General features: G+C 37.7%; 2 protein-coding genes across 2 annotated transcripts in view; both read right to left on the bottom strand.

Moving 5' to 3' along the window:
• The window catches only part of LOC133570505 (uncharacterized), a 490,167-nt gene extending 483,387 nt beyond the window's left edge, over positions 1-6,780 (bottom strand). Inside the window, exon 1 of the mRNA XM_072916482.1 lies at positions 6,435-6,780. Coding sequence (XP_072772583.1) covers positions 6,435-6,621 — 187 coding nt within the window. The 5' untranslated portion in view covers positions 6,622-6,780. The remainder of the gene's footprint in view (positions 1-6,434) is intronic.
• Positions 6,781-12,066: 5,286 nt separating this feature from the next.
• On the bottom strand, positions 12,067-19,488 carry LOC133570561 (uncharacterized). Its single transcript, XM_061923243.2, has 3 exons — positions 19,094-19,488; positions 13,490-14,266; positions 12,067-12,083 (listed from the first exon to the last, which is right to left on the bottom strand). The coding sequence occupies exons 1-3, from the start codon at positions 19,278-19,280 to the stop codon at positions 12,067-12,069; spliced, it is 981 nt and encodes a 326-aa protein (XP_061779227.2). The 5' UTR covers positions 19,281-19,488.
• Between the last annotated feature and the right edge of the window lie 1,992 nt (positions 19,489-21,480).

Below are 21,480 nucleotides of genomic sequence, written 5' to 3'. Positions count from 1 at the left end.
GTGACATGGACTAAACATATCCACATATATATGGTGTATCGTGACATGGACTAAACATATCCACATATATATGGTGTATCGTGACATGGCCTAAACATATCCACATATATATGGTGTATCGTGACATGGACTAAACATATCCACATATATATGGTGTATCGTGACATGGACTAAACATATCCACATATATATGGCGTATCGTGACATGGACTAAACATATCCACATATATATGGTGTATCGTGACATGGCCTAAACATATCCACATATATATGGTGTATCGTGACATGGCCTAAACATATCCACATATATATGGTGTATTGTGACATGGACTAAACATATCCACATATATAGGGTGTATCGTGACATGGTCTAAACACATCCACCAGCCCTAGTTAGAATGTGTTTGTTTTTTTAATATATCCATCGTCATGTCTTTTATAATGATTGTGAACAATAGAAAAATCCCCAAAAAGTGCAGTTCCCCTCTAAATTCCAATGATTAGATTTAAGACTTGAAGTGTATGAGCATGAAGTGATGAAGCCTACTTGGATGAGTCTTCTAAGACAAAGTGAACAGTCCAGTTGTGATGGATTGAATGCCCTGAGAAAAAAATGATATGTGCTTACTTGGACTGTGATGAAGCTGTGAGGACTCAGGTGCTTTGTCTTCATGCTCTTCAGTCTTCACAGAGACAACAGTCAGTGGAAACTTGCTGACATCATCCTCCTCCTGCCCTACAACACACTCTCCCTCCTGACTGATCCACACTTCCTCCTCTTCCTCTTTCATGTGAGGGGGCTGTGGATCCTCCTCATCATATTTAATGTGAGGGGGCTGCTGGACGTCTGTTGGGTAAATAAGTAAATAAGATAAAGAGAGAATAGAAATAGTTTTGGACTGACACTTTTAACACAATGACATTATTTGCGTTCTTCTGTGTATGGTGTTAAAAGTATGGAGCAAAACGACCAATAAAAATGTGGGAAATACCTCCTTTTGTCCAAGTCACTACAATTAATTCAAAAGTGAGTACAAAAACAGACTTGGAAATTTGATGGGGGCAATTTGAAAAGTTTTTATAAGTACGAGGCAGCATTGATTGAGGCATTCTTAACTTTACACTCATTGATGTAAAGTGTGTAAATATTTTATTCTGTATATGGTCTATGACACCTAAAATGTATCTCTAAACTTAACCACAATCTTGTAATGACATGGTCATTACCATAACTTCAATATCATGGAAATAAAAAATCTAATTCCAAAATCACTTAAAAAAACATTCATGGTATGTTTTTGTTATCATGCAGGATACTTTTTTTGTGGTCATTTTGTTGGCTGGACCAAAATGAACTTTTACCAAAACATGTTTTACTATGTTCTGTTTTATGGAGTATCTCCATCAACAATTCCTCTTTAGGAATTGGAGACCATCTACGACACGCTGAAGGAAAGTCAGTCACCTTTATGCTCTTTTAATAAATTAAGTGTTGACTACTTTGGCATACCTGCCAACTTTTGAAATCAGAAAAACCTAGTAGCCAGGGTCCAGGGGCCGCCCTGGTGGGGGGTTCAGGCTTCGCCCCCCTACGCAAAATGATTATTAGCATTCAGACAGGTTAAAATGTTGCTAAAACCATCACTTTTCTATCAGTCACAGTGACTTTTCAAAACAAAAATATTACAGCAAAAATCATATGGGTTGATTGACATGTTTATTCTGTAAACTAACTTCAATAGTTTGAAATGATTTTGACAGTTAATGCCAGTTATCCTGTCAACCTTTCACAAGACTTCAATTTGTTAATTGAAAGTATAAACAGTATAAACACTTTTTACAGTAAACAAATGGTAAAACAGTACTAAACAATTCCATTAAAAAAAAAAATTGGTGTCATTATTAACTTTCTGTCCAAGCTTGTATAATCTACTGCCTTGTTCAATTGTATAAAATATTCTGTGCCTAAAATTCACATTTCTATCACAATTATCATACTGTAAACATGGTAAGCTAACTTCATTAAAATTAATAGTCCTGTCAATAGCATGGAATTACAATTCAAATGTAGTTTTTTTTTGTAAGCCTTTCAAAAGAATTCAAAATATGAAAAATTAATGAAAATTAATTTAAGCCATCAGACACTTGAAAAGTGGCACATCACATCTCTGATGTAATCATTTTAACTTTTCAACAGAAATAGCACTGCAAAAATATTAAGGACATACTTCTGTATTTTGGTAGTTATGCTGTCAACATTTAACAAGATTTCTTCAACTTGGACTTGAAAGCATAAATAGTATAAACACTTTTAACAGTATAACAGTACTAAACAATTCCAATAGATAACATTGGTGTCATTACCTTTTTGTGGCTAAAATCCGAAAAACGTTGAAAGTTTTCCACTTGTATCGCTAGCAACGGCATTAGACTTGTGTTTTTTTTGTCCCAACGTGGTCTTTTACAATTCCTCCGTGTCCGATCGAAAAATCTTGTCTGCACAAGGTGCAATTCGCGTAGTTTTCACCCTTTTTGGAACGGATAATTATTCCCGGATAGGCTTTTGAATATTCTTTACGGAATGACTGCAGTTTTCTTTTCGGTTTAAGACTCGTTTGCGATGTTTCTCCGGCTGATTCCATGATCGTTCGCTCGTTTGGAAACAATGGCAACAGGTGCCTCGTGCTTGGCAGCGGTGCTATAAATAGCCTCGCGCATTTAAAAAAAAAATTTTTTTTTAATTAATGAAAAACCGTATTTTTTATCACTGCAACCGTAACCCGGAATAGGTTGATGAAAACCGTACTAATTACGGGAAAACCGGAGTAGTTGGCAGGTATGCTTTGGTTATTGAAAATAAATGTTTACTTTCACTTATTGTTGCATGTAAGTCAGAATCAGGAAGTGAAATTATAACTTTAATTAGATATGATTACAGTATAAGATGTATTTGGTGAGTGTGTGAGTTTTGTGTAAACATGTTGATATAGGTTTACATCTTCTTGGGGACTGGAACACAGATATGTCCTGAAAGGATGCACCCATTTTTAAAACCTTCACTAAGCTGTGCCACCAACATTGTCTCACTTAGCTCATTAAGCAAACTACCAGGGTGAGTGAGTCCTTTTAAACCTTCATAGACCTCGTTGTTACTTCTGACCAGTTTAAGATCTCCACAAGTGGAACTACTGTATGCATCTACCTATTATTTTGTCAAAATTATTAAGGACAAGTGGTACAAAATGGATTATTAATCTACTTCTTCATTTATTGTTAATATCTGCTTATTTTCTGTTTTAACATGTGCTATCTACACTTCTGTTAAAATTTAATAATCACTTATTCCTCTGTTGTTTGATACTTTACATTAGTTTTGGATGATATCACAAATTTGGGTATCAATCTGATACCAAGTAGTTACAGGATCATACATTGGTCATATTCAAAGTCCTCATGTGTCCAGGGACATATTTACTGACTTTTCACCAGTTTAAGATCTCCACAAGTGGAACTACTGTATGCGGCTGAAGTGATCATTCAATGATTTTCTGTACCCATAAAAAACATAGAACTGAGGCTGACAACCACAAAACAAGCGAAGCTACAATCCTTAAAACCTAGACTAGCAAGGCTTTCAATGACAAACTGGCAAATTAAGACTCGCCTGGTACTTTCAAGTACACAGGTTTTTGGGTCAATTCCTAACCTCAGAAAAGTAGATAACTTCACAGTCAAAGTGGGTGACAATATTATAACAAACAACAATGAGATTACCTATCTTGGCTGCATCGTAGAGACTAATCTCTCCAGTGAAAAAATGACTACTAAGGTAGTCAAAGAATCAACCGACAAATTATGTTCTTACTAGTGTTGTCCCGATACCAATATTTTGGTACCGAGACCTGTACCAAAATGTATTCCGATACTTTTTGATACTTTTTTAAATAGAAAGAACCACAAAAAAGTGCATTATTGGCTTAATTTTAACAAAAAATCTTAGTGCACATTAAACATATGTTTCTTATTGCAAGTTTGTCATTAAATAAAATAGTGAACTTACTAGACAACTTGTCTTTCAGTTGGAAGTAAACAAACAAAGGCTCCTAATTGAGTCTGCTGACATATGCAGCAACATATTGTGTCATTTATCTACCTATTATTTTGTCAAAATTATTAAGGACAAGTGGTACAAAATGGATTATTAATCTACTTCTTCATTTACTGTTAATATCTGCTTATTTTCTGTTTTAACATGTGCTATCTACACTTCTGTTAAAATGTAATAATCACTTATTCCTCTGTTGTTTGATACTTTACATTAGTTTTGGATGATATGACAAATTTGGGTATCAATCTGATACCAAGTAGTTACAGGATCATACATTGGTCATATTCAAAGTCCTCATGTGTCCAGGGACATATTTACTGAATTTATAAACATAATATATTTTATTTAAAAAAAAAGAAGATGTTGTGATGCCAAAAAATATTGATATAATCATAGAAATAGTACTTTTTACAGGCGGTATAGTACCAAATATGATTCATTAGTATTGGGGTACTATACCAATACTGGTATACCGTACAACCCTAGTTCTTACATAGTAGGATCACCACGCTGGTGGGTAGAAATACACTTAAGACTCTAACACAAGCACTCATTTAACCCCACTTTGACTACAGAGTTCATGTTTGATACCGTGACGCCTTAAAAGCCCTGAAAAACAAACTCCAGACAGCCAAAACAAAATGATTGGGCTTCTACTCAACCGTCCATCTCAGGCTCACCTTTCCACCAACCATTTCAGAGTACAGCTTCTTGCAGTTGGTCTGGTGTACAAGATACACCATACCACTAAAATACCCATGTATTGCAACTACCCAGAGGTAGTTGTACAAATCACATTCAACCCAGATTTCACTACGAAAAAGGTTCTAAATCGTTTTCCTGCTATCCCACCAAAATGTGGAACTCCCTATCAAAAAGAGAAGACATTACAGGTTGCGGCTACTCGTAACTGGGACTATACAAAGCCTTTTGCTTATTGTAAATTATAACTTCATTTATTATCTTGCAGTATATTTGTATTTTAAATGCTAATTTATACATAGTAATGTGAGTTAAAAAATATTTTGACTGAAACCATCTCAGGCTTTCTTGTAGCAGCAGGCTTTCCCGCAGTGTTTTGTTGTTAAGGCGGCCGCCTTAACAACGATGTACAAGAGCAGCAAGATTCCAATAGGAGCAATCCACAATCGTCTGTGGTGAAAGAGAGAAGAGCTCTACTTCAGGTATGTGGGCGCTAACTTCATTGCTAGGAAGTAATATTGTTAAAAGGCAGATAGATGTGGCATCAAAACATTTTTATATGAACTGCACTGCAACTACAAATGCTCTCAGATGACCACTTTCAACAATGTGGAATCATATTTGTTTGAATATGATCATTGTTTGACAACAGTGTGACAAAAATACTTGCTTTGGAATCAGAAGTCAAGATGGCAAGCATAAATTAAAGTTCAGCTGTTTTACATGTATTTAAATAGGCTTGTATTAAAAATGATTTGAGTAGTTTCTTGTAATAAATAATATTGAGTTAAGTAAAACTGCAGTTGCATTAAAATTGTTTTTTTCTGTCCAAATTAAAATACCTCAAAGTGTTTTATTGACACACATTGTTTCCTGACGATGTTGACGGCCATTTGACATGTTGTAAATAACATGTCACTATATTACACTTGTGCTAAAGTGGCTTTATCCCAAATAATGTATTCATGATTGTTGAATTTAATTTTGTAAAAATCCTTATAAAATGTTTATATAAGGATTAACTAACACATTTTCTGGGGGAAACACTGAGCAGTGAATGTGTACCGTGATGAAAGTGTAGCCTTTCCGATGCAAACTTCTCATAACTCCTTCAATCAATCAATCACACATTGTTACAAACTGAGAGGAACATCAACCTCAAACTGTCTCGTTTTCATGAAGAATCTAAATGAAAGCATTGCATCATCCCCACAAGACAAACCATCTTCCTATTAAGTTCAACTTAAAGTACCAATGATTGTCTCACACACACACACACACACACTAAGTGTGGCAAAATGATTCTCTGCATTTGACCCATCACCCTTGATCATCCCCTGGGAGGTGAGGGGAGCAGTGGGCAGCAGCGGTGGCCGCGCCCAGGAATCATTGTTGGTGATTCAACCCTCATTTTCAACCCTTAATGCTGATTGCCAAGCAGGGAGGTAATGGCTCCCATTTAATATAGTCTTTGGTATGACTTGGCTGGGGTTTGAACTCACAACCTACCCATCAGTGCGGACACTCTATAACCACTAGGCCACTGATTGACCATCTATTGAAGAAAGGTGTTATTAGTCAAATATAAAGTTAGTAAAGATGTGAGAGTAAGAAGTCAACAAACCTGTTCTGTGTAACACAACTTGATGTTTCTTGAAAACAGCGTCCAGTAGTTGATTGTTCTCCTCTTTTGTTCTAGAAAGTTCCGCCTCGTATTCTGCTATCGTTCTTTCTAACACTACAAATATTTCTTCAACGGCAGCAGTTAGTCGCTGATCCACCAACGCTCTCAACATGTGTAATGTAGACATTTTCACACAATCACAACACTTTACTCTCACACTTGATCTCTACTTAGCGATGTGTTGATAACTTCTCTTAGCAGCTAACAAGCTAAGCTAACTAGCGAGCTAAGCTAACTAACAATAAACGAGCACGAGAAGCGGCAAAGTGCTTCTAGCGCATCGAGACGATTTTATCCTTGAATAAAGAATCAAAAATGTATTTTATACGACGTAAATATTTCAAACTAAAGAATAAATAATAAGACTGACTTATTAGCGTCCTTCTGGCTTCTTTCTGCGTCAATGTGCTTTCACGACAGTTGGCACGCTTGAGACGGTTCTGCTCTCGTCTATGACTGCTCTGCTCTCGCGAGATGTGTCATGCGCAGAAGACTCAAAGCTTTGTAGTAAATCAGGAGCGTGATCACTTTTGGATTTTCTACATTTATTTTGTATTATTGACTTTGTTAAAACTGTTGTTTGTAATAAAATTAAAATGATTAGTTTTATTATTGTGTTGTAATTGTTGTATTAACTAAAATGATGTATATATTGTTGTATTATTCACCAATAAGTCCATACATGTTGGTCCTGTGTTTTATTCTGATGATAATGAAAAATGAGGTAAAAGCCAAAGTGAAAGTGAAACTAAGCTACTGCCTCTCGCCTACACGTCAATTTATTGTGCGGTAGCCAAAAGTCACCAGTAGATGGCAGTACAGTATTGTAAAGTCCTACATATAGAACCATTGAAATGTTGCTGGTCATATTAATAAAACGCTAAATCCTTTATTTTTGACAAAATACCTCTAGTAGTGATACAAATGTGCTCTGGCAAAATAATATTATTTCCTTTGTTTGGCTTGAAAGAAGCCATGAAAATAAACATGACAAAAAGTGAGTAAATCTCCGCCATTTTAGTTTTTTTTTTTTTTAAAGTTCTCAGGAAGAAAAAAAAAAGGTTGTAGATGATGTGAAAGGACCAAATCCTCTGTTTAATAATAATATGAATAATAATAATAATCCATTTTATTTATATGGTGCCTTTCTAGAAACGACACAATATTACAACATTGAAAATAAAACAGAACATGTCAGTTTAGACAAGAAACTAGAAATAGCTCAAATTAAAGTGAATACGCATTCTAGAATAAGTGTGTTCTTGATTTGAAAAGACTAAATAATAATAATAATACATTTTATTTATAAGGCGCCTTTCTGGGCACTCAAGGACACCGTACAAAATCACAACAATACAATCAAATTGAATAAAAAAACAAAACAACAACAACAAAGAGAAAAGAACAGATGATTACAATGACTAATCAGTCAGGAATAGGTGTGTTTTGAGTCTTGATTTGAAGAGGGATGTTGAATGTAATTTGCGAAGGTCTGGTGGTAAAGAGTTCCAAAGATGCATTGGCCGCTTCTGAGACAGGCTCGATGGTTTTAGTCTTTTAACGGAAGTGAGTCTTGCTTTTTCAAGCAGCACATTTTTCAGCACTGCATTTTTTAACAGAATTTTTATGCACTGAATTTTCAACTAACTGTAGCGTTTCGGTTCGAAACGGATTCTAAAAAAGATCATTTCTGAATCCAAATACACAAAAACAGGTGCCAACAAGAAAGAAAAGTAGGTTTTGTATTATAGGATCCCAACCTAAGAGGGGTTTTGAGACAAGAAAACAATTAAAAGCCTTGAAATTAATATAAGAACATTCCAATTAAATCTCATTGAAATAAAGTGCCCTGGTTTAAGAGGACACGTTTAAATGTCAGCAGCAACATGAAAATAACTGACCTTTAACTATGGTGTTTTTAGAGGTGAACATTATTATAGGACATACACACAATACACATGATTATAGGACAGACACACAATAAACATTATTATAGGACATACACACAATAAACATGATTATAGGACATACACACAATAAACATGATTATAGGACATAAACATTATTATAGGACATACACACAATAAACATGATTATAGGACAAAAACATTATTATAGGACATGCACACAATAAACATGATTATAGGACATACACACAATAAACATGATTATAGGACATACACACAATAAACATGATTATAGGACATACACACAATAAACATTATTATAGGACATACACACAATAAACATGATTATAGGACATACACACAATAAACATGATTATAGGACATACACACAATAAACATGATTATAGGACATACACACAATAAACATTATTATAGGACATACACACAATAAACATGATTATATGTGTACGGGAGCCTGTAAAGGACTGTATATTACCTTGGGGGATGCTCTAATTTTCACTATTTACCCAATAACCTAGTCTAGGAGAGAGTGAGAGGAGACAACTTATTTAGTTAAACTATTTACTATATACCATATAACATACAATAATAAACACACATTAATTACACTCATACACTTATCACCACTCACACGCTACCTCCCCAATAGAACCTCCCGCACTAAACCAATTACACAACACACACACAGTCCAACCTGGGCCCCTTGGCTGGGCCAGAAGATAGTCTGTTGTGGTCCTGCTGTATCGTTGGTGCACGTAGGGGTGGGGTGGGGTGAGTTGCAACTGCTGGATACCAAGGGGGCGTAGGAGAGGGGGGACACCTCCCGTTGTAGAGAAGAGAAGAGAATGGGGGGGCTCGGCCGTGCTTCCTCTTAGCTTGCCTCACGAGTCCAGTCTGGAGCGAGAGGAGAACCAGCCTCGTCCTGGGTCACCTCTCTGTCGACTAGTCCGTGAGCGCGTGCTATTAACACTCGTGCCTCGCGCTGTCCACTTCCCTCGCAGCAATGTAGCCACGATAGCACACAACTAAACTCTACAATGTTCAAACTCGCTCTCCAAACAGTAAAACAGTCACAGGGGAGAGTGTCTCTTAAATAAACTTAATCCAAATGTGACTGAACCTGGCGTTCGTGAAGTCACGGTGCAGCAAACAAACACAGGTGCGAGCTGCGGTGAGCTAACTAGCGGTTAGCATGCGCTTCACCTCCTACTGGCAACGTGAAGCGCCCAAATGTCCTTAAACGTAAACTCGTGTACTAACTGTCACTTATGACACACTTAAATAAGAAGCATAGAGTAGTTACTTCTTCGATCTGCAACTATGGTGAACCCTATCTCCCGTGTAATACTACCGACGCTCCGCTGCCTGTCAATGCTGGAGCTCTTTTAACGCTTTTTTCTACCTGCCGGCGGAAACGGAACTGCCCGTAACCATGGCAACCGTAACCGTAGCAACGGTTAAACAACTTAAAGAAAATACATTTCACCTTCCCAAACAACACATATGAAATAGAAATAAATAATAATAATTAATCCCTTAACAGAAATGATCTATCTATTAAACTAAAAGGGACAATTTACACAAATATGAAAACCTTCAGAACAATATGACATAAACATGATTATAGGACATACACACAATAAACATGATTATAGGACATACACACAATAAACATGATTATAGGACATACACACAATAAACATGATTAGATTTAGATTTGTATTAAGGATCCCCATTAGCTGGTTGCCACAACAACCCACTAGTCTTCCTGGGGTCCAAAAACTCAATACAATTACAAGTAAAAGCATATAATTATAACTACACAATACAGAAAAAAAATGAAAATAAAAGCATCAATAAGAAAACAAGCAAACAATTTACAGTCACAGAATAATAATTACCACATAAATTTAACTACACAATATAAAACCAAACAAATCATCAACGAGCAAACTAATTTAAAGACTCAGATAAAATATTACTTTCTTTTTAAAAAGCTGTTTACTTTCAATGCCGGTGATAATTTGAGGCAGGTTATTCCAGAGCGATACAGATCTACAAATAAAAGATTTCCACAAAGCATTCTTCCTGGGACGAGGGAGTACAAAATGCCCCTCACTAGACGCCCTGGTGTTATGATTATGTATAGTGCTACTGTCAACTATTTGGGCCATGAGAAAAGCAGGAGTTTTGCTAGCGGTTACTGATTTGAACAATATCAGAGTATTCGCTGACAACCTGTTCGGCACTGTTAGCCAGGAAAGACCTACTCAGTGGCCTAGTGGTTAGAGTGTTCGCCCTGAGATCGGTAGGTTGTGAGTTCAAACCCCGGCCGGGTCATACCAAAGACTATAAAAATGGGAGCCATTACCTCCCTGCTTGGCACTCAGCATCAAGGGTTGGAATTGGGGGTTAAATCACCAAAAATGATTCCCGCTGCTGCCCACTGCTCCCCTCACCTCCCAGGGGGTGAACAAGGGGATGGGTCAAATGCAGAGGACACATTTCACCACACCTAGTGTGTGTGTGACAGTCATTGGTACTTTAACTTTATGTATTTGGTTCACATTGGTTCTTAGTGAACAACCCAGAACCAGCCTTGCTTCCCTATTCTGGACAATCTGGAGTTTACTGATCTCACCACTTGCAACAGACGCCCAAACTGGAGAACAATAGTCCAGATGACACAAGACTAAACTCTTAACAATCTGACAAAGAGGTGGATCAACAAAAGCAGCACATTTCCTGGAAATACCAACAGCCCTTCCCATCTTTGTAACTATATCCATCCATCCATTTTCTACCGCTTGTCCCTTTTGGGGTCGCTGGAGCCTATCTCAGCTACAATCGGGCGGAAGGCAGGGTACACCCTGGACAAGTCGCCACCTCATCACAGGGCCAATATCACTGATATGATTTGACCAGGATAGAGTGCAGTCCAGCATCACTCCAAGGAGCTTGGCACTTCTGACTTTGGGTCACAAGATAATCCTTGCCTAGTCCCCAATACAATACTTTTGGTTTTTGCGATGTTAAGGACAAGTGTGTTACATACTGTCCAGTCATGCCCAGCTTTTAGTTCCTCACTCAATACTACATTAAGTACACTGCATGATATAAGGTTGCATCATCAGCATAAAGAACCAATCTTGCACGCCCGGTAGCCCAAGGTAAATCATTTGTGAATATAGAAAAAAGTAAAGGTCCTCGGCAACTTCCCTGTGGAACACCACAATCCAAACTTCTGCTATTAGACAAACTGCCGTTAAGATACACCTGTTGTGATCTTGAGGACAAATATCCACATTAAAGCCGAAGTATTAAAACCATAACATTTAAGTTTCTCTATTAAAAGAGAGTGGTCAATCACGTCAAATGCAGCACTAAACTCTAACAGCACAGCTCCAACCAACATAGAATTATCTAGAGCATTAAGCCAATCGTCCGTCATTTGTATAAGAGCAGTGGACGTAGAGTGGCCCGTTCTATATGCATGTTGAGAATCAGTTGCTAGCCCATTTGATTGAAAGTAAGCTTGAATTTGTGCATAGACACATTTCTCCAGTATTTTACATAACCCAGGTAGGATGCTTATTGGTCTAGAATTGCCCTCATTGAAAGACAATTTGTGCAGAGGAGTAACCTTAGCCACCTTCCATATCTTTGGACACAGGCCCACTTGTAAACATGTATTAAAAATATGACAAACAGGTACTGATATGGCCCCACTATGGACTGGACTCTTACTATTATGTTGGATCCACTATGGACTGGACTCTCACAATATTATGTCAGACCCACTCGACATCCATTGCTTTCGGTCTACCCTAGAGGGGGGGGGGTTACCCACATATGCGGTCCTCTCCAAGGTTTCTCATAGTCATTCACATCGACGTCCCACTGGGGTGAGTTTTTCCTTGCCCTTATGTGGGCTTTGTACTGAGGATGTCGTTGTGGCTTGTGCAGCCCTTTGAGACACTTGTGATTTAGGGCTATATAAATAAACATTGATTGATTGAAAAGTATTTTATTATTTGAAGATTTCATTATTAAGTACGAGCTGGGGAAAAAAAAAATACAAAAATTAAAAAGGCTTTTGTTCAAAATACTCTAATTACAGTATATCATATTTTTAATTATTTACTATTTATTCTTTACTGTATTTTCTCTGGAACAAAAAAATACTCACAGCTTGAAAGTTTCCATTCTTCCAAAAAAGACAGAATTGACCACTTAAAATATTTTTTAAGATTTTGTTTTGTAATTGAAGACAACACTTGTTCGTTCTGTGATAGGGAAACAAAATAAACAGTTTATTTTATGAATGTATGCAAAGTGAATCTCTGTGGGATGATGTACAATATTGGCTTTTGCCTGACACTCCAAACTTTGATTGCATATTAATGCATGTACTTGACTGAAAAAAGCACTAATATACAATATCTAATCTATAAATGTAGAAGTATATTAAAGAGATAGTTGCACAAACAACAATGATGTCACACATGTTATATGTGCTGATGTTGTTAGAAAGTCAACATTAAAGTCTTGACAGTTTATTTCAAATCCTGCAGTTTCATTTGCTGCTGCTGTTCTCACCAGCACACTTGTGTTTCTTACACTGGTACTTAGAAGACAATCTTTCACCACACACACTGCAACTACACACTTTCTCTCCTGGGTGTCTTCTCATGTGTGCTACAAGGTTTGATTGGTCACAAAAGCTTCTGTTGCAGATTGAACATGTGAAAGGTTTCTCACCAGTGTGTCTTCTCATGTGTACTTTCAAATTCTGACTTTGTCCAAAACCTTTACCACAGAGTGAACAGATAAAAGGTTTTTCATCTGTGTGTCTTCTCATGTGTACTTTCAAATTTTGACTTTGTACAAAACCTTTACCGCAGAGTGAACAGATAAAAGGTTTTTCAGCAGTGTGTGTTCTCATGTGTATTTTCAAATAGCGACTTTCTACAAAACCTTTACCACAGAGTGAACAGATAAAAGGTTTTTCTCCAGTGTGTGTTCTCATGTGTACTTTTAAATTGTGACTTTGTACAAAACCTTTACCACAGAGTGAACAGATAAAAGGTTTTTCTCCAGTGTGTGTTCTCATGTGTGTTTTCAGACGACAATGGTATTTGAAAGTTTTGTGACAGTGAGACCATGTGAAGTGAGTGTTGTCAGTGTGACATGTTGCATCATCTTTAGAGTGTTCATCATCAGTGTCAGGAGAGTGTGACGTTGTGTCCTCACTATCTGATAGTGGAGCTAAGATCTTGTCTGCTTGTGATCCTCCACAGTGGTCTCCATCAGCTTCTGTTGTCATGTGTTGTGTTGAGCTGCTGCTTGGAGGCTCCGCCTCTCTCTTCTCCTCACTTTCACCTTTGACCTCATCATCTTCACTCTTCACAGGGACACCAGTCACTGGGAACTCCTCCAACCATTTAGGCTGACTGATGCGGTGCTCCTCCTCTTCCTCTTTAATGTGCAGCGGCTCTTGGTCCTCCTCTTCCTCTTTAAAGTAGGGGTTCAGTGGGTCCTCCTTTTCCTCTTTAATGTGAGGGGTCAGCGGGTTCTCTTGCTCCTTAAAGTGAGGGGTCAGTGGGTCCTCCTCTTCATTTTTGCTGTGTAAGACCAGTGGGTCCGCCGCTTGACCTTTAATGTGAAGGGACAGTTTAACACTATGGGTCTGTGGCGTCTCGTCTTCCTCTGTAATATGGGGGGGTTGTGGCTCCTCCCCTCCCTCTATAATGTGATGGGAATGTGGTACATCTTCTTCCTCTTTAATGTGGTGGGGCTGTGGCTCTTCTTCCTGCTCACGAGGAAGATGTTCTTCTACGACATCTGCGGGACAGGAGAAAACCAACATTCTTTAGAAAAGTCCAGCTTTGCTCAGTCACATGAGACATTGTCCTGCACCAACATATGATCTCACAATCTCATCAGTTTTCCCTCACAGCAGTCAGGGTACTTCCAGCTGACACATGAAGAAGACCTTCAGAGGAATGCCTTCCAAGGCCAACGTCCAATCCACCTTATTCATATTAAAACATCCTAAAAGTCATTCCTGCAATCCTTAATGGTAGACGCCATACGTGAAAGTGTGCTGTTCTTCCTCTGAATAAGTCATACACACACAGAAAATAATGTACCACATGACAGCCTCCACGCAGTAGTACTAGTGATGAGCTCCCCCTGCTGGTGGACAATAATTACAGTCATTTTCACATTCATCTTTAGAGACATGTTTGCTCTAAAAAAGCATGAGCACACTTAACATGTTAGCCAAAAAAGATGACATCTGTTTTGCTTTCATTTAGATAGTGTTGCCATAGTTAAACTGGGAAGCAGTAATCAGATTACTGACTACTCCTTCAAAATATAACTTGTTTACCTTATTAATAATAGTAATAATGGATTAGATTAATTTAGTGCGTTTCTAGACACTCAAATTGCGTTAGAGTGATAACTGAACAGGCATCATTTATGTGGTAAGCTACATTTAATTATAATAATAATAATAACTAGATGAAACAATTCCTGAAAAAAATAGTGTGTGAATGCTCCAATGCTGAAGTTGAACTGAAATGCTGACAGAATGTAGTATGAATGTAAGAATAGTTTGAATGTTGGAATGGTTTGAATGTTGAAGAGTTTGAATTCTGGGGAAACCGGGAATTTTTTAAGCTCTTAAACCAACTTGTTTTTTTGTCCTGACTCAGAGGAATGTTTTGACAGTGGAATGGTTGAAATGAGTTGAACAATGTGAAAGGAGTCATCACACTAAAGAAGGTTGGAAATAAGGTTAGGAAAAAAACGGAATTCCTGGAAATTTGTTGAATGTGGAAAAATGGTTGTTTGAATTTCCAGCATGAATTGAATGTGTTGAAGGTGGAATGGTTTGAAAAATGTGGGAATTGTGGAAGTTTGAAAAATGGATAATTCATTTTGAATGGGGAAAATGTCCCTAAAGATTGGGAATTCAAGAAAATCAGAGAATTTCATGTATTAAGTGTTGAAAGGGATCACACAATTCCTGAACACACTGAATATTTTGAAGTTGTAACGGTTTGAATCGGATGAAAAATGTGGAAATTTTGAAAAATGGTTAATTTTATTTCTTTCAATGGGAATGTCATGGACATTTTTGAGAATTTCAGGGAAAGCGGGATTTTTTGGGGAAAATCCTAAAAAATTTGAATGTTCTGAATAAGGTGAAATGGTCGGTGCTGGTTTTTTATTTTTTAAATCGGTTGAGAAATGTTGAAGTCGTAACATTTTTAATTGAGAAATGGTATTATGGAATTCCTTGAATTTCGGGAAAACCGGGAATTTTTCCAGTTCAAAAAATAACTTTGTTTTCTGTCCTGATTAAGAGGAATGATTTGACAGTGGAACGGTTGAAGTGGGTTAAAAAATGTTGTAATTTCAATTTCCAGAAATAGTGGAATATGTTGAAGGTGGAATGGTTTGAATCGGTTGAAAAAAGTGGAAATGGTGGAATTTTGAAAAATGGTCAATTCATTTTGAATGGTGAAAAACGCCCCGGAAAACGTGGAATTATGGGAATTTGTCTAGGGAAAGCCTGTGATTACCGAATAGGCTGAACAGTTTGAAGTTGGAACGGTCTGAATCGGATGAAAAATGTTGGAGTTGTTGAACTTTGAAAAATGTCCCATTATTTTCAATGAGAATTTCATGTAAATTTTGGGAATTTTGGGAAAGCGGGAATTTTTTTTGAAAATGCTAAAAAATTTGAATGTTCTGAATGAGTGAATGGTTGGTGTTGGAATTTTTCAAATCGGTCGAGAAATGTTGAAGTAGTGAAAATATTTCAATTGAGAAATAGTTTTGTGGAATTCCTGGAATTTTGGGAAAAGCTGGAATTTTTCCAGAGAAAAAAACTTTGTTTTTTAAGAGGAATGATTTGCCGGTGGAACGGTTGAAGTGGGTTGAAAAATGTGGTCGACAGAAAAAAGGGTGAAAAAAGGGTTTGAAAAAAACGGGAATTCTGGATATTCTTCAAAGTTTTTGGAACTTGGAAAAATGATAGTTTGAATGTCCAGGATTAGCGGAATATGTTGAAGGAGGAATGATTTGAATCGGTTGAAAAAAGTGGAAATGATAGAAATTTGATAAACGGCCAATTCATTTTTAATGGTAAAAATTACTAAGCACTTATTTATTCTTGTTTCAAGCTAATTTAGCGGCTATCTTAGCTCTTAGCTTGCCCGTCCTTTGTGTGTAACATGTTTAGCATTGTTCTACTGTCCTTCAGTGATAATAATACTTGTAAGAAATGTAATGTATCAATCAATCAATCAATTCCTTTATTGTCATTGTCATAATAACACTTAAGTCATACATGTCAACAAGATTTTGTTTGAGCTTTGTCCAGCGGCATAGAAACTGCATTGAAGTGCAGGTTGACCATAGTTTACAGTTTAGCATTGTCAAGAAGATGGCGAATAGAGAGGCGTGGGGGTGGGAACAGTCAGATGTCTGATGGGTGTTACGTTGATGTTGCAGCAATGCAATGTCCAGAGCACAATTATTGAGGTGGTGAAGAGTGAGGTAATAAGATGGTCCGGGGCAGCAAAGGGGGAGGCTGTTCATTTAGCAGTCTCACAGCCTGGGGATACAGACTGTGAGACTTTCTGGTGGTCCTGGCGCGAATCCATCTATACCTCCTTCCAGAGGGTAGCAGGTTGACGAGGCCATGTGTTGGGTGGTATCTGTCCTTCGGGATGTTGTGTACTCGCTTTAGGCAGCGAGTTGTGTACATGGCACTCATCTCTGGGAGTATCGTCCTTGTAATTTTCCCTGCCGCTTTAACCACTCACTGGAGGGCCTGTTGGTTGGCTTTAGTGCAGCTAGCAAACCACACTAAAAAGCCATAAGGTATGGAGGTGAGTGCTACAGGTCTGTAGTCATTTAGGCATGAGATGATGGCCTGTTTGGGGATGGGAATTATTGTAGCTGTTTTAAAACAGGCAGGGACCCAGGATGTAGACAGTGACAGATTAAAAATGGAAACAAATACATCAGTCAGTTTGTCCGCGCAGTGCTTAAGCACACGGCCCAGAACGCCATCAAGTCCAGCTGCTTTCCTTGGGTTAATGTTACGCAAGGTGAGTCTTACTTCATGCGGGCTGAGGACTGTGGCCGTGTCGTCGGAGGAGAGGGGGGGCAGTGCTGAGTCTGTTTTCCTTGTCAAAGCGGACATAAAAATTATTCAATTCCTCAGCTAAGATGGCGCTGCCTTTCACTGAGGAAGAAGTTGTTTTTTTAAAGTTTGTAATTGCTTTGACACCTTCCCACACCTGCCTAGGGTCGGAGTTATTCAAGCAATCCTGGAGTTTATTATAATGGTCAAAATGGTCCAAAGATGTATTTCACCAATAAAAGTGAGAGATTCTGCATTTGATTAGCAAACATTGTATACATTTTTATTTGACAAAAAAGCACACACTTAAATAGTAGTAAAAAAATATGTGTAAAAGGCAAAAAATGGAACTAAAAACAATTAAAACATAAAACAAAATGTTATTGTTTTTTTATATTGCCATTGTTATTTAAATGTATTTTTACTAATTTTTTACTTGTTGTGGTTTATTTGTTACCAACTCATATCCGTTTTTTTAAACTATATTTAAAGTTGAGTTTTGGTAATAACATAAATACTGGTGTTTTCAAATTAAGGAATAATTGTGTAATTAAAGGTGATTACAATATCAATCAAAATAATGGTGATTATTATTATTGCCATAATGGTTCAGCCCTAACTGTACCCTTTTTAAATAACAGAGGGTGTAGAACACAATCTATTCTACATGTTTCATTAACTCAACTTTATCTTTCATGCATCTAAAGGATATAAATAGCATTCTATGATGTGTCTTTTTCCATCCAGCCATCCATTTTCTACCTCTTGTCCCTTTTGGGGTCACAGGGGGGCGGTGGGCGGGGTACACCCTGGAAAATTCCATAAAAACTTTAAGCTATTATGTTATCCTAATTAAAAATGTATCCTCCAGTTTGTGGCTATTATAAGGCATATTTCCAGAGAATATGCATTTTTACAGCATGTTTTAAAGAGATAGCCTTCTGGGTATATTATATTGATCAACTAATTCTTATTTAGGGGGCTTTGTGAGCGGAATAGGGGCGCTCCCATTGACTCCATTGTTAAAATTAGGAGAGTTAAGATTTTGCTAACCTTTGTTTACGACTTAGAATGCATAAAAAATAAAAACATATTATTGTCTTACATAAGGATTGTGAATGATATGCAAAATAAGTTAAAAAAATCAGATCCCCTTTGATCATTTTTCTACATCCTGTGAACGGGTGATGCTGTGGTGAAAGTGAGAAAATAAATACATGTCGGGAAAATGCTAATTATAGCAAAAATGGCTGGCAAACGTTTTAAAACCTGGTTAAAGATTGTTGGTAGTAAACCCAGAGAGGCATGTGTATGTTGTCAAATGATGTTAGCATTAGCTTTGATATTTGGGTTTAGGGGGCCCCGTCATGGGACCCGCCCCCGGCCCAGCTCTGACTTGTTCCACCACTGGTCATTGTGATTATATGATATATTACAAATGTCTTTTTCTTGTTATTAGTCAAATATAAAGTTAGTAAAGATGTGAGAGTAAGAAGTCAACAAACCTGTTCTGTGTAACACAACTTGATGTTTCTTGAAAACAGCGTCCAGTAGTTGATTGTTCTCCTCCTTTGTTCTAGAAAGTTCCGCCTCGTATTCTGCTATCGTTCTTTCTAACACTACAAATATTTCTTCAACGGCAGCAGTTAGTCGCTGATCCACCAACGCTCTCAACATGTGTAATGTAGACATTTTCACACAATCACAACACTTTACTCTCACACTTGATCTTTACTTAGCGATGTGTTGATAACTTCTGTTAGCAGCTAACAAGCTAAGCTAACTAGCGAGCTAAGCTAACTAGCAAGCAAAGATAGCAGGAGAAGCAGCAAAGTGCTTCTAGCGCATCCAGACGATGTATCCTTAAATAAAGAATCAAAGATGTATTTTATACGACGTAAATATTTCAAACTGGATAAGAAATAATAAGACTGACTTATTAGCGTCTTTCTCCGTCGATGTGCTTTCACGACAGTTAGCACACTTGACGTTACAAGGCAGGACTGCTCTGTTCTGCCGTCTTCCGTTTACACCGGAAGCTGGGAATGACGTCACTGATGAAGAGGTCGATGCGGCATCTCTATATAAGATATTGCCTGCTGTCACTGTTATCATGCTTTTCTTTGCTCTTATAACTATTGTGATATAAAATATTTTAAAAAATAAATGGAAAGTAAATAACAAACCTTTAATGATGGTGTTCAGTGGCGCCCCCGTGCGACATTCATTGCAATGACAAGAGTGAAAGTGGTAGAAATTGTAGCGATATTACTGCCTGATTCTTTTAAATGTACCCTTCCACGTGTTCTTATTCTTCTTCCCTTTTACTCTTAGGTAATATATTTTTATACAAAACATTGAAATATCACAGAGCGTGATGTCGCAGGAGATCTGTCATTAAAAAAGTCCAGGAAGTGACGTGTTCTTCGCGCATGCGTTGATCGATCGTGTCGTGAATTTCTATCATTTTTAAAAAGTGTGAAACATTTGCTCTCATACACAAAAGTCTCTTTCTTGAAGTGAAATCCTAATTCTCACATTGAGTTAATGATTTCATTTTATTAATTCAATCTTGGAAGATTGTACAAAATAGAAATAGCCCTTAAATGATTATATTTATTGGAATTATTTAAGTGGTTTTAAATAAGCACAAGTTTATTATTCATTTATATATATTTTTATTTTAATCTTATTCGTATGGTCTCTCATTTTTACTTTGACTTTCTTTAACATGTTTTGTTTGTTGGAGGATTGTATTTAATGTGATGTGTTTTATATTGCTGAGTAAAATATTGAAAACATTGACTCATATTGTATTGAAAGTACCTTAATGTGTGTGTACATTGTTTATGTATGTTTAATTGTTCAATACAAAATAAAATAAATAGTCAGAAGTAGAACTGGTTTACAAACAAAGTCTAATATTAACATAAATAATGTTGAAGTCATATTACATGACATGATATACCATACTTAGACTTAGACTTAGACTAACTTTAATGATCCACAAGGGAAATTGTTCAACACAGTAGCTCAGTTACAATGATGGAAAGTGTAAGGATGGAAAGGACAATGCAGGTATAAATAGACTAATATAGCCATAACAATCTAACATATATACGAATATATACATAATATGTGTACAGTATATTATATATACAGATATATATATACCATACCATCCATCCATCCATCCATCTTCTTCCGCTTATCCGAGGTCGGGTCGCGGGGGCAGCAGCCTAAGCAGGGAAGCCCAGACTTCCCTCTCCCCAGCCACTTCGTCCAGCTCTTCCTGTGGGACCCCGAGACGTTCCCAGGCCAGCCGGGAGACATAGTCTTCCCAACGTGTCCTGGGTCTTCCCCGCGGCCTCCTACCGGTCGGACGTGCCCTAAACACCTCCCTAGGGAGGCGTTCGGGTGGAATCCTGACCAGATGCCCGAACCACCTCATCTGGCTCCTCTCCATGTGGAGGAGCAGCGGCTTTACTTTGAGCTCCCCCCGGATGACAGAGCTTCTCACCCTATCTCTAAGGGAGAGCCCCGCCACCCGGCGGAGGAAACTCATTTCGGCCGCTTGTACCCGTGATCTTGTCCTTTCAGTCATAACCCAAAGCTCATGACCATAGGTGAGGATGGGAACGTAGATCGACCGGTAAATTGAGAGCTTTGCCTTCCGGCTCAGCTCCTTCTTCACCACAACGGATCGATACAGCGTCCGCATTACTGAAGACGCCGCACCGATCCGCCTGTCGATCTCACGATCCACTCTTCCCTCACTCGTGAACAAGACTCCGAGGTACTTGAACTCCTCCACTTGGGGCAAGATCTCCTCCCCAACCCGGAGATGGCACTCCACCCTTTTCCGGGCGAGAACCATGGACTCGGACTTGGA

This window comes from Nerophis lumbriciformis, linkage group LG28 (genome assembly GCF_033978685.3).
Source record: "Nerophis lumbriciformis linkage group LG28, RoL_Nlum_v2.1, whole genome shotgun sequence".
Lineage (NCBI taxonomy): Eukaryota > Metazoa > Chordata > Actinopteri > Syngnathiformes > Syngnathidae > Nerophis > Nerophis lumbriciformis.
The sequence above is the reverse complement of the archived record's forward strand: the minus strand, read 5'-3'. Positions and strand labels throughout refer to the sequence as shown.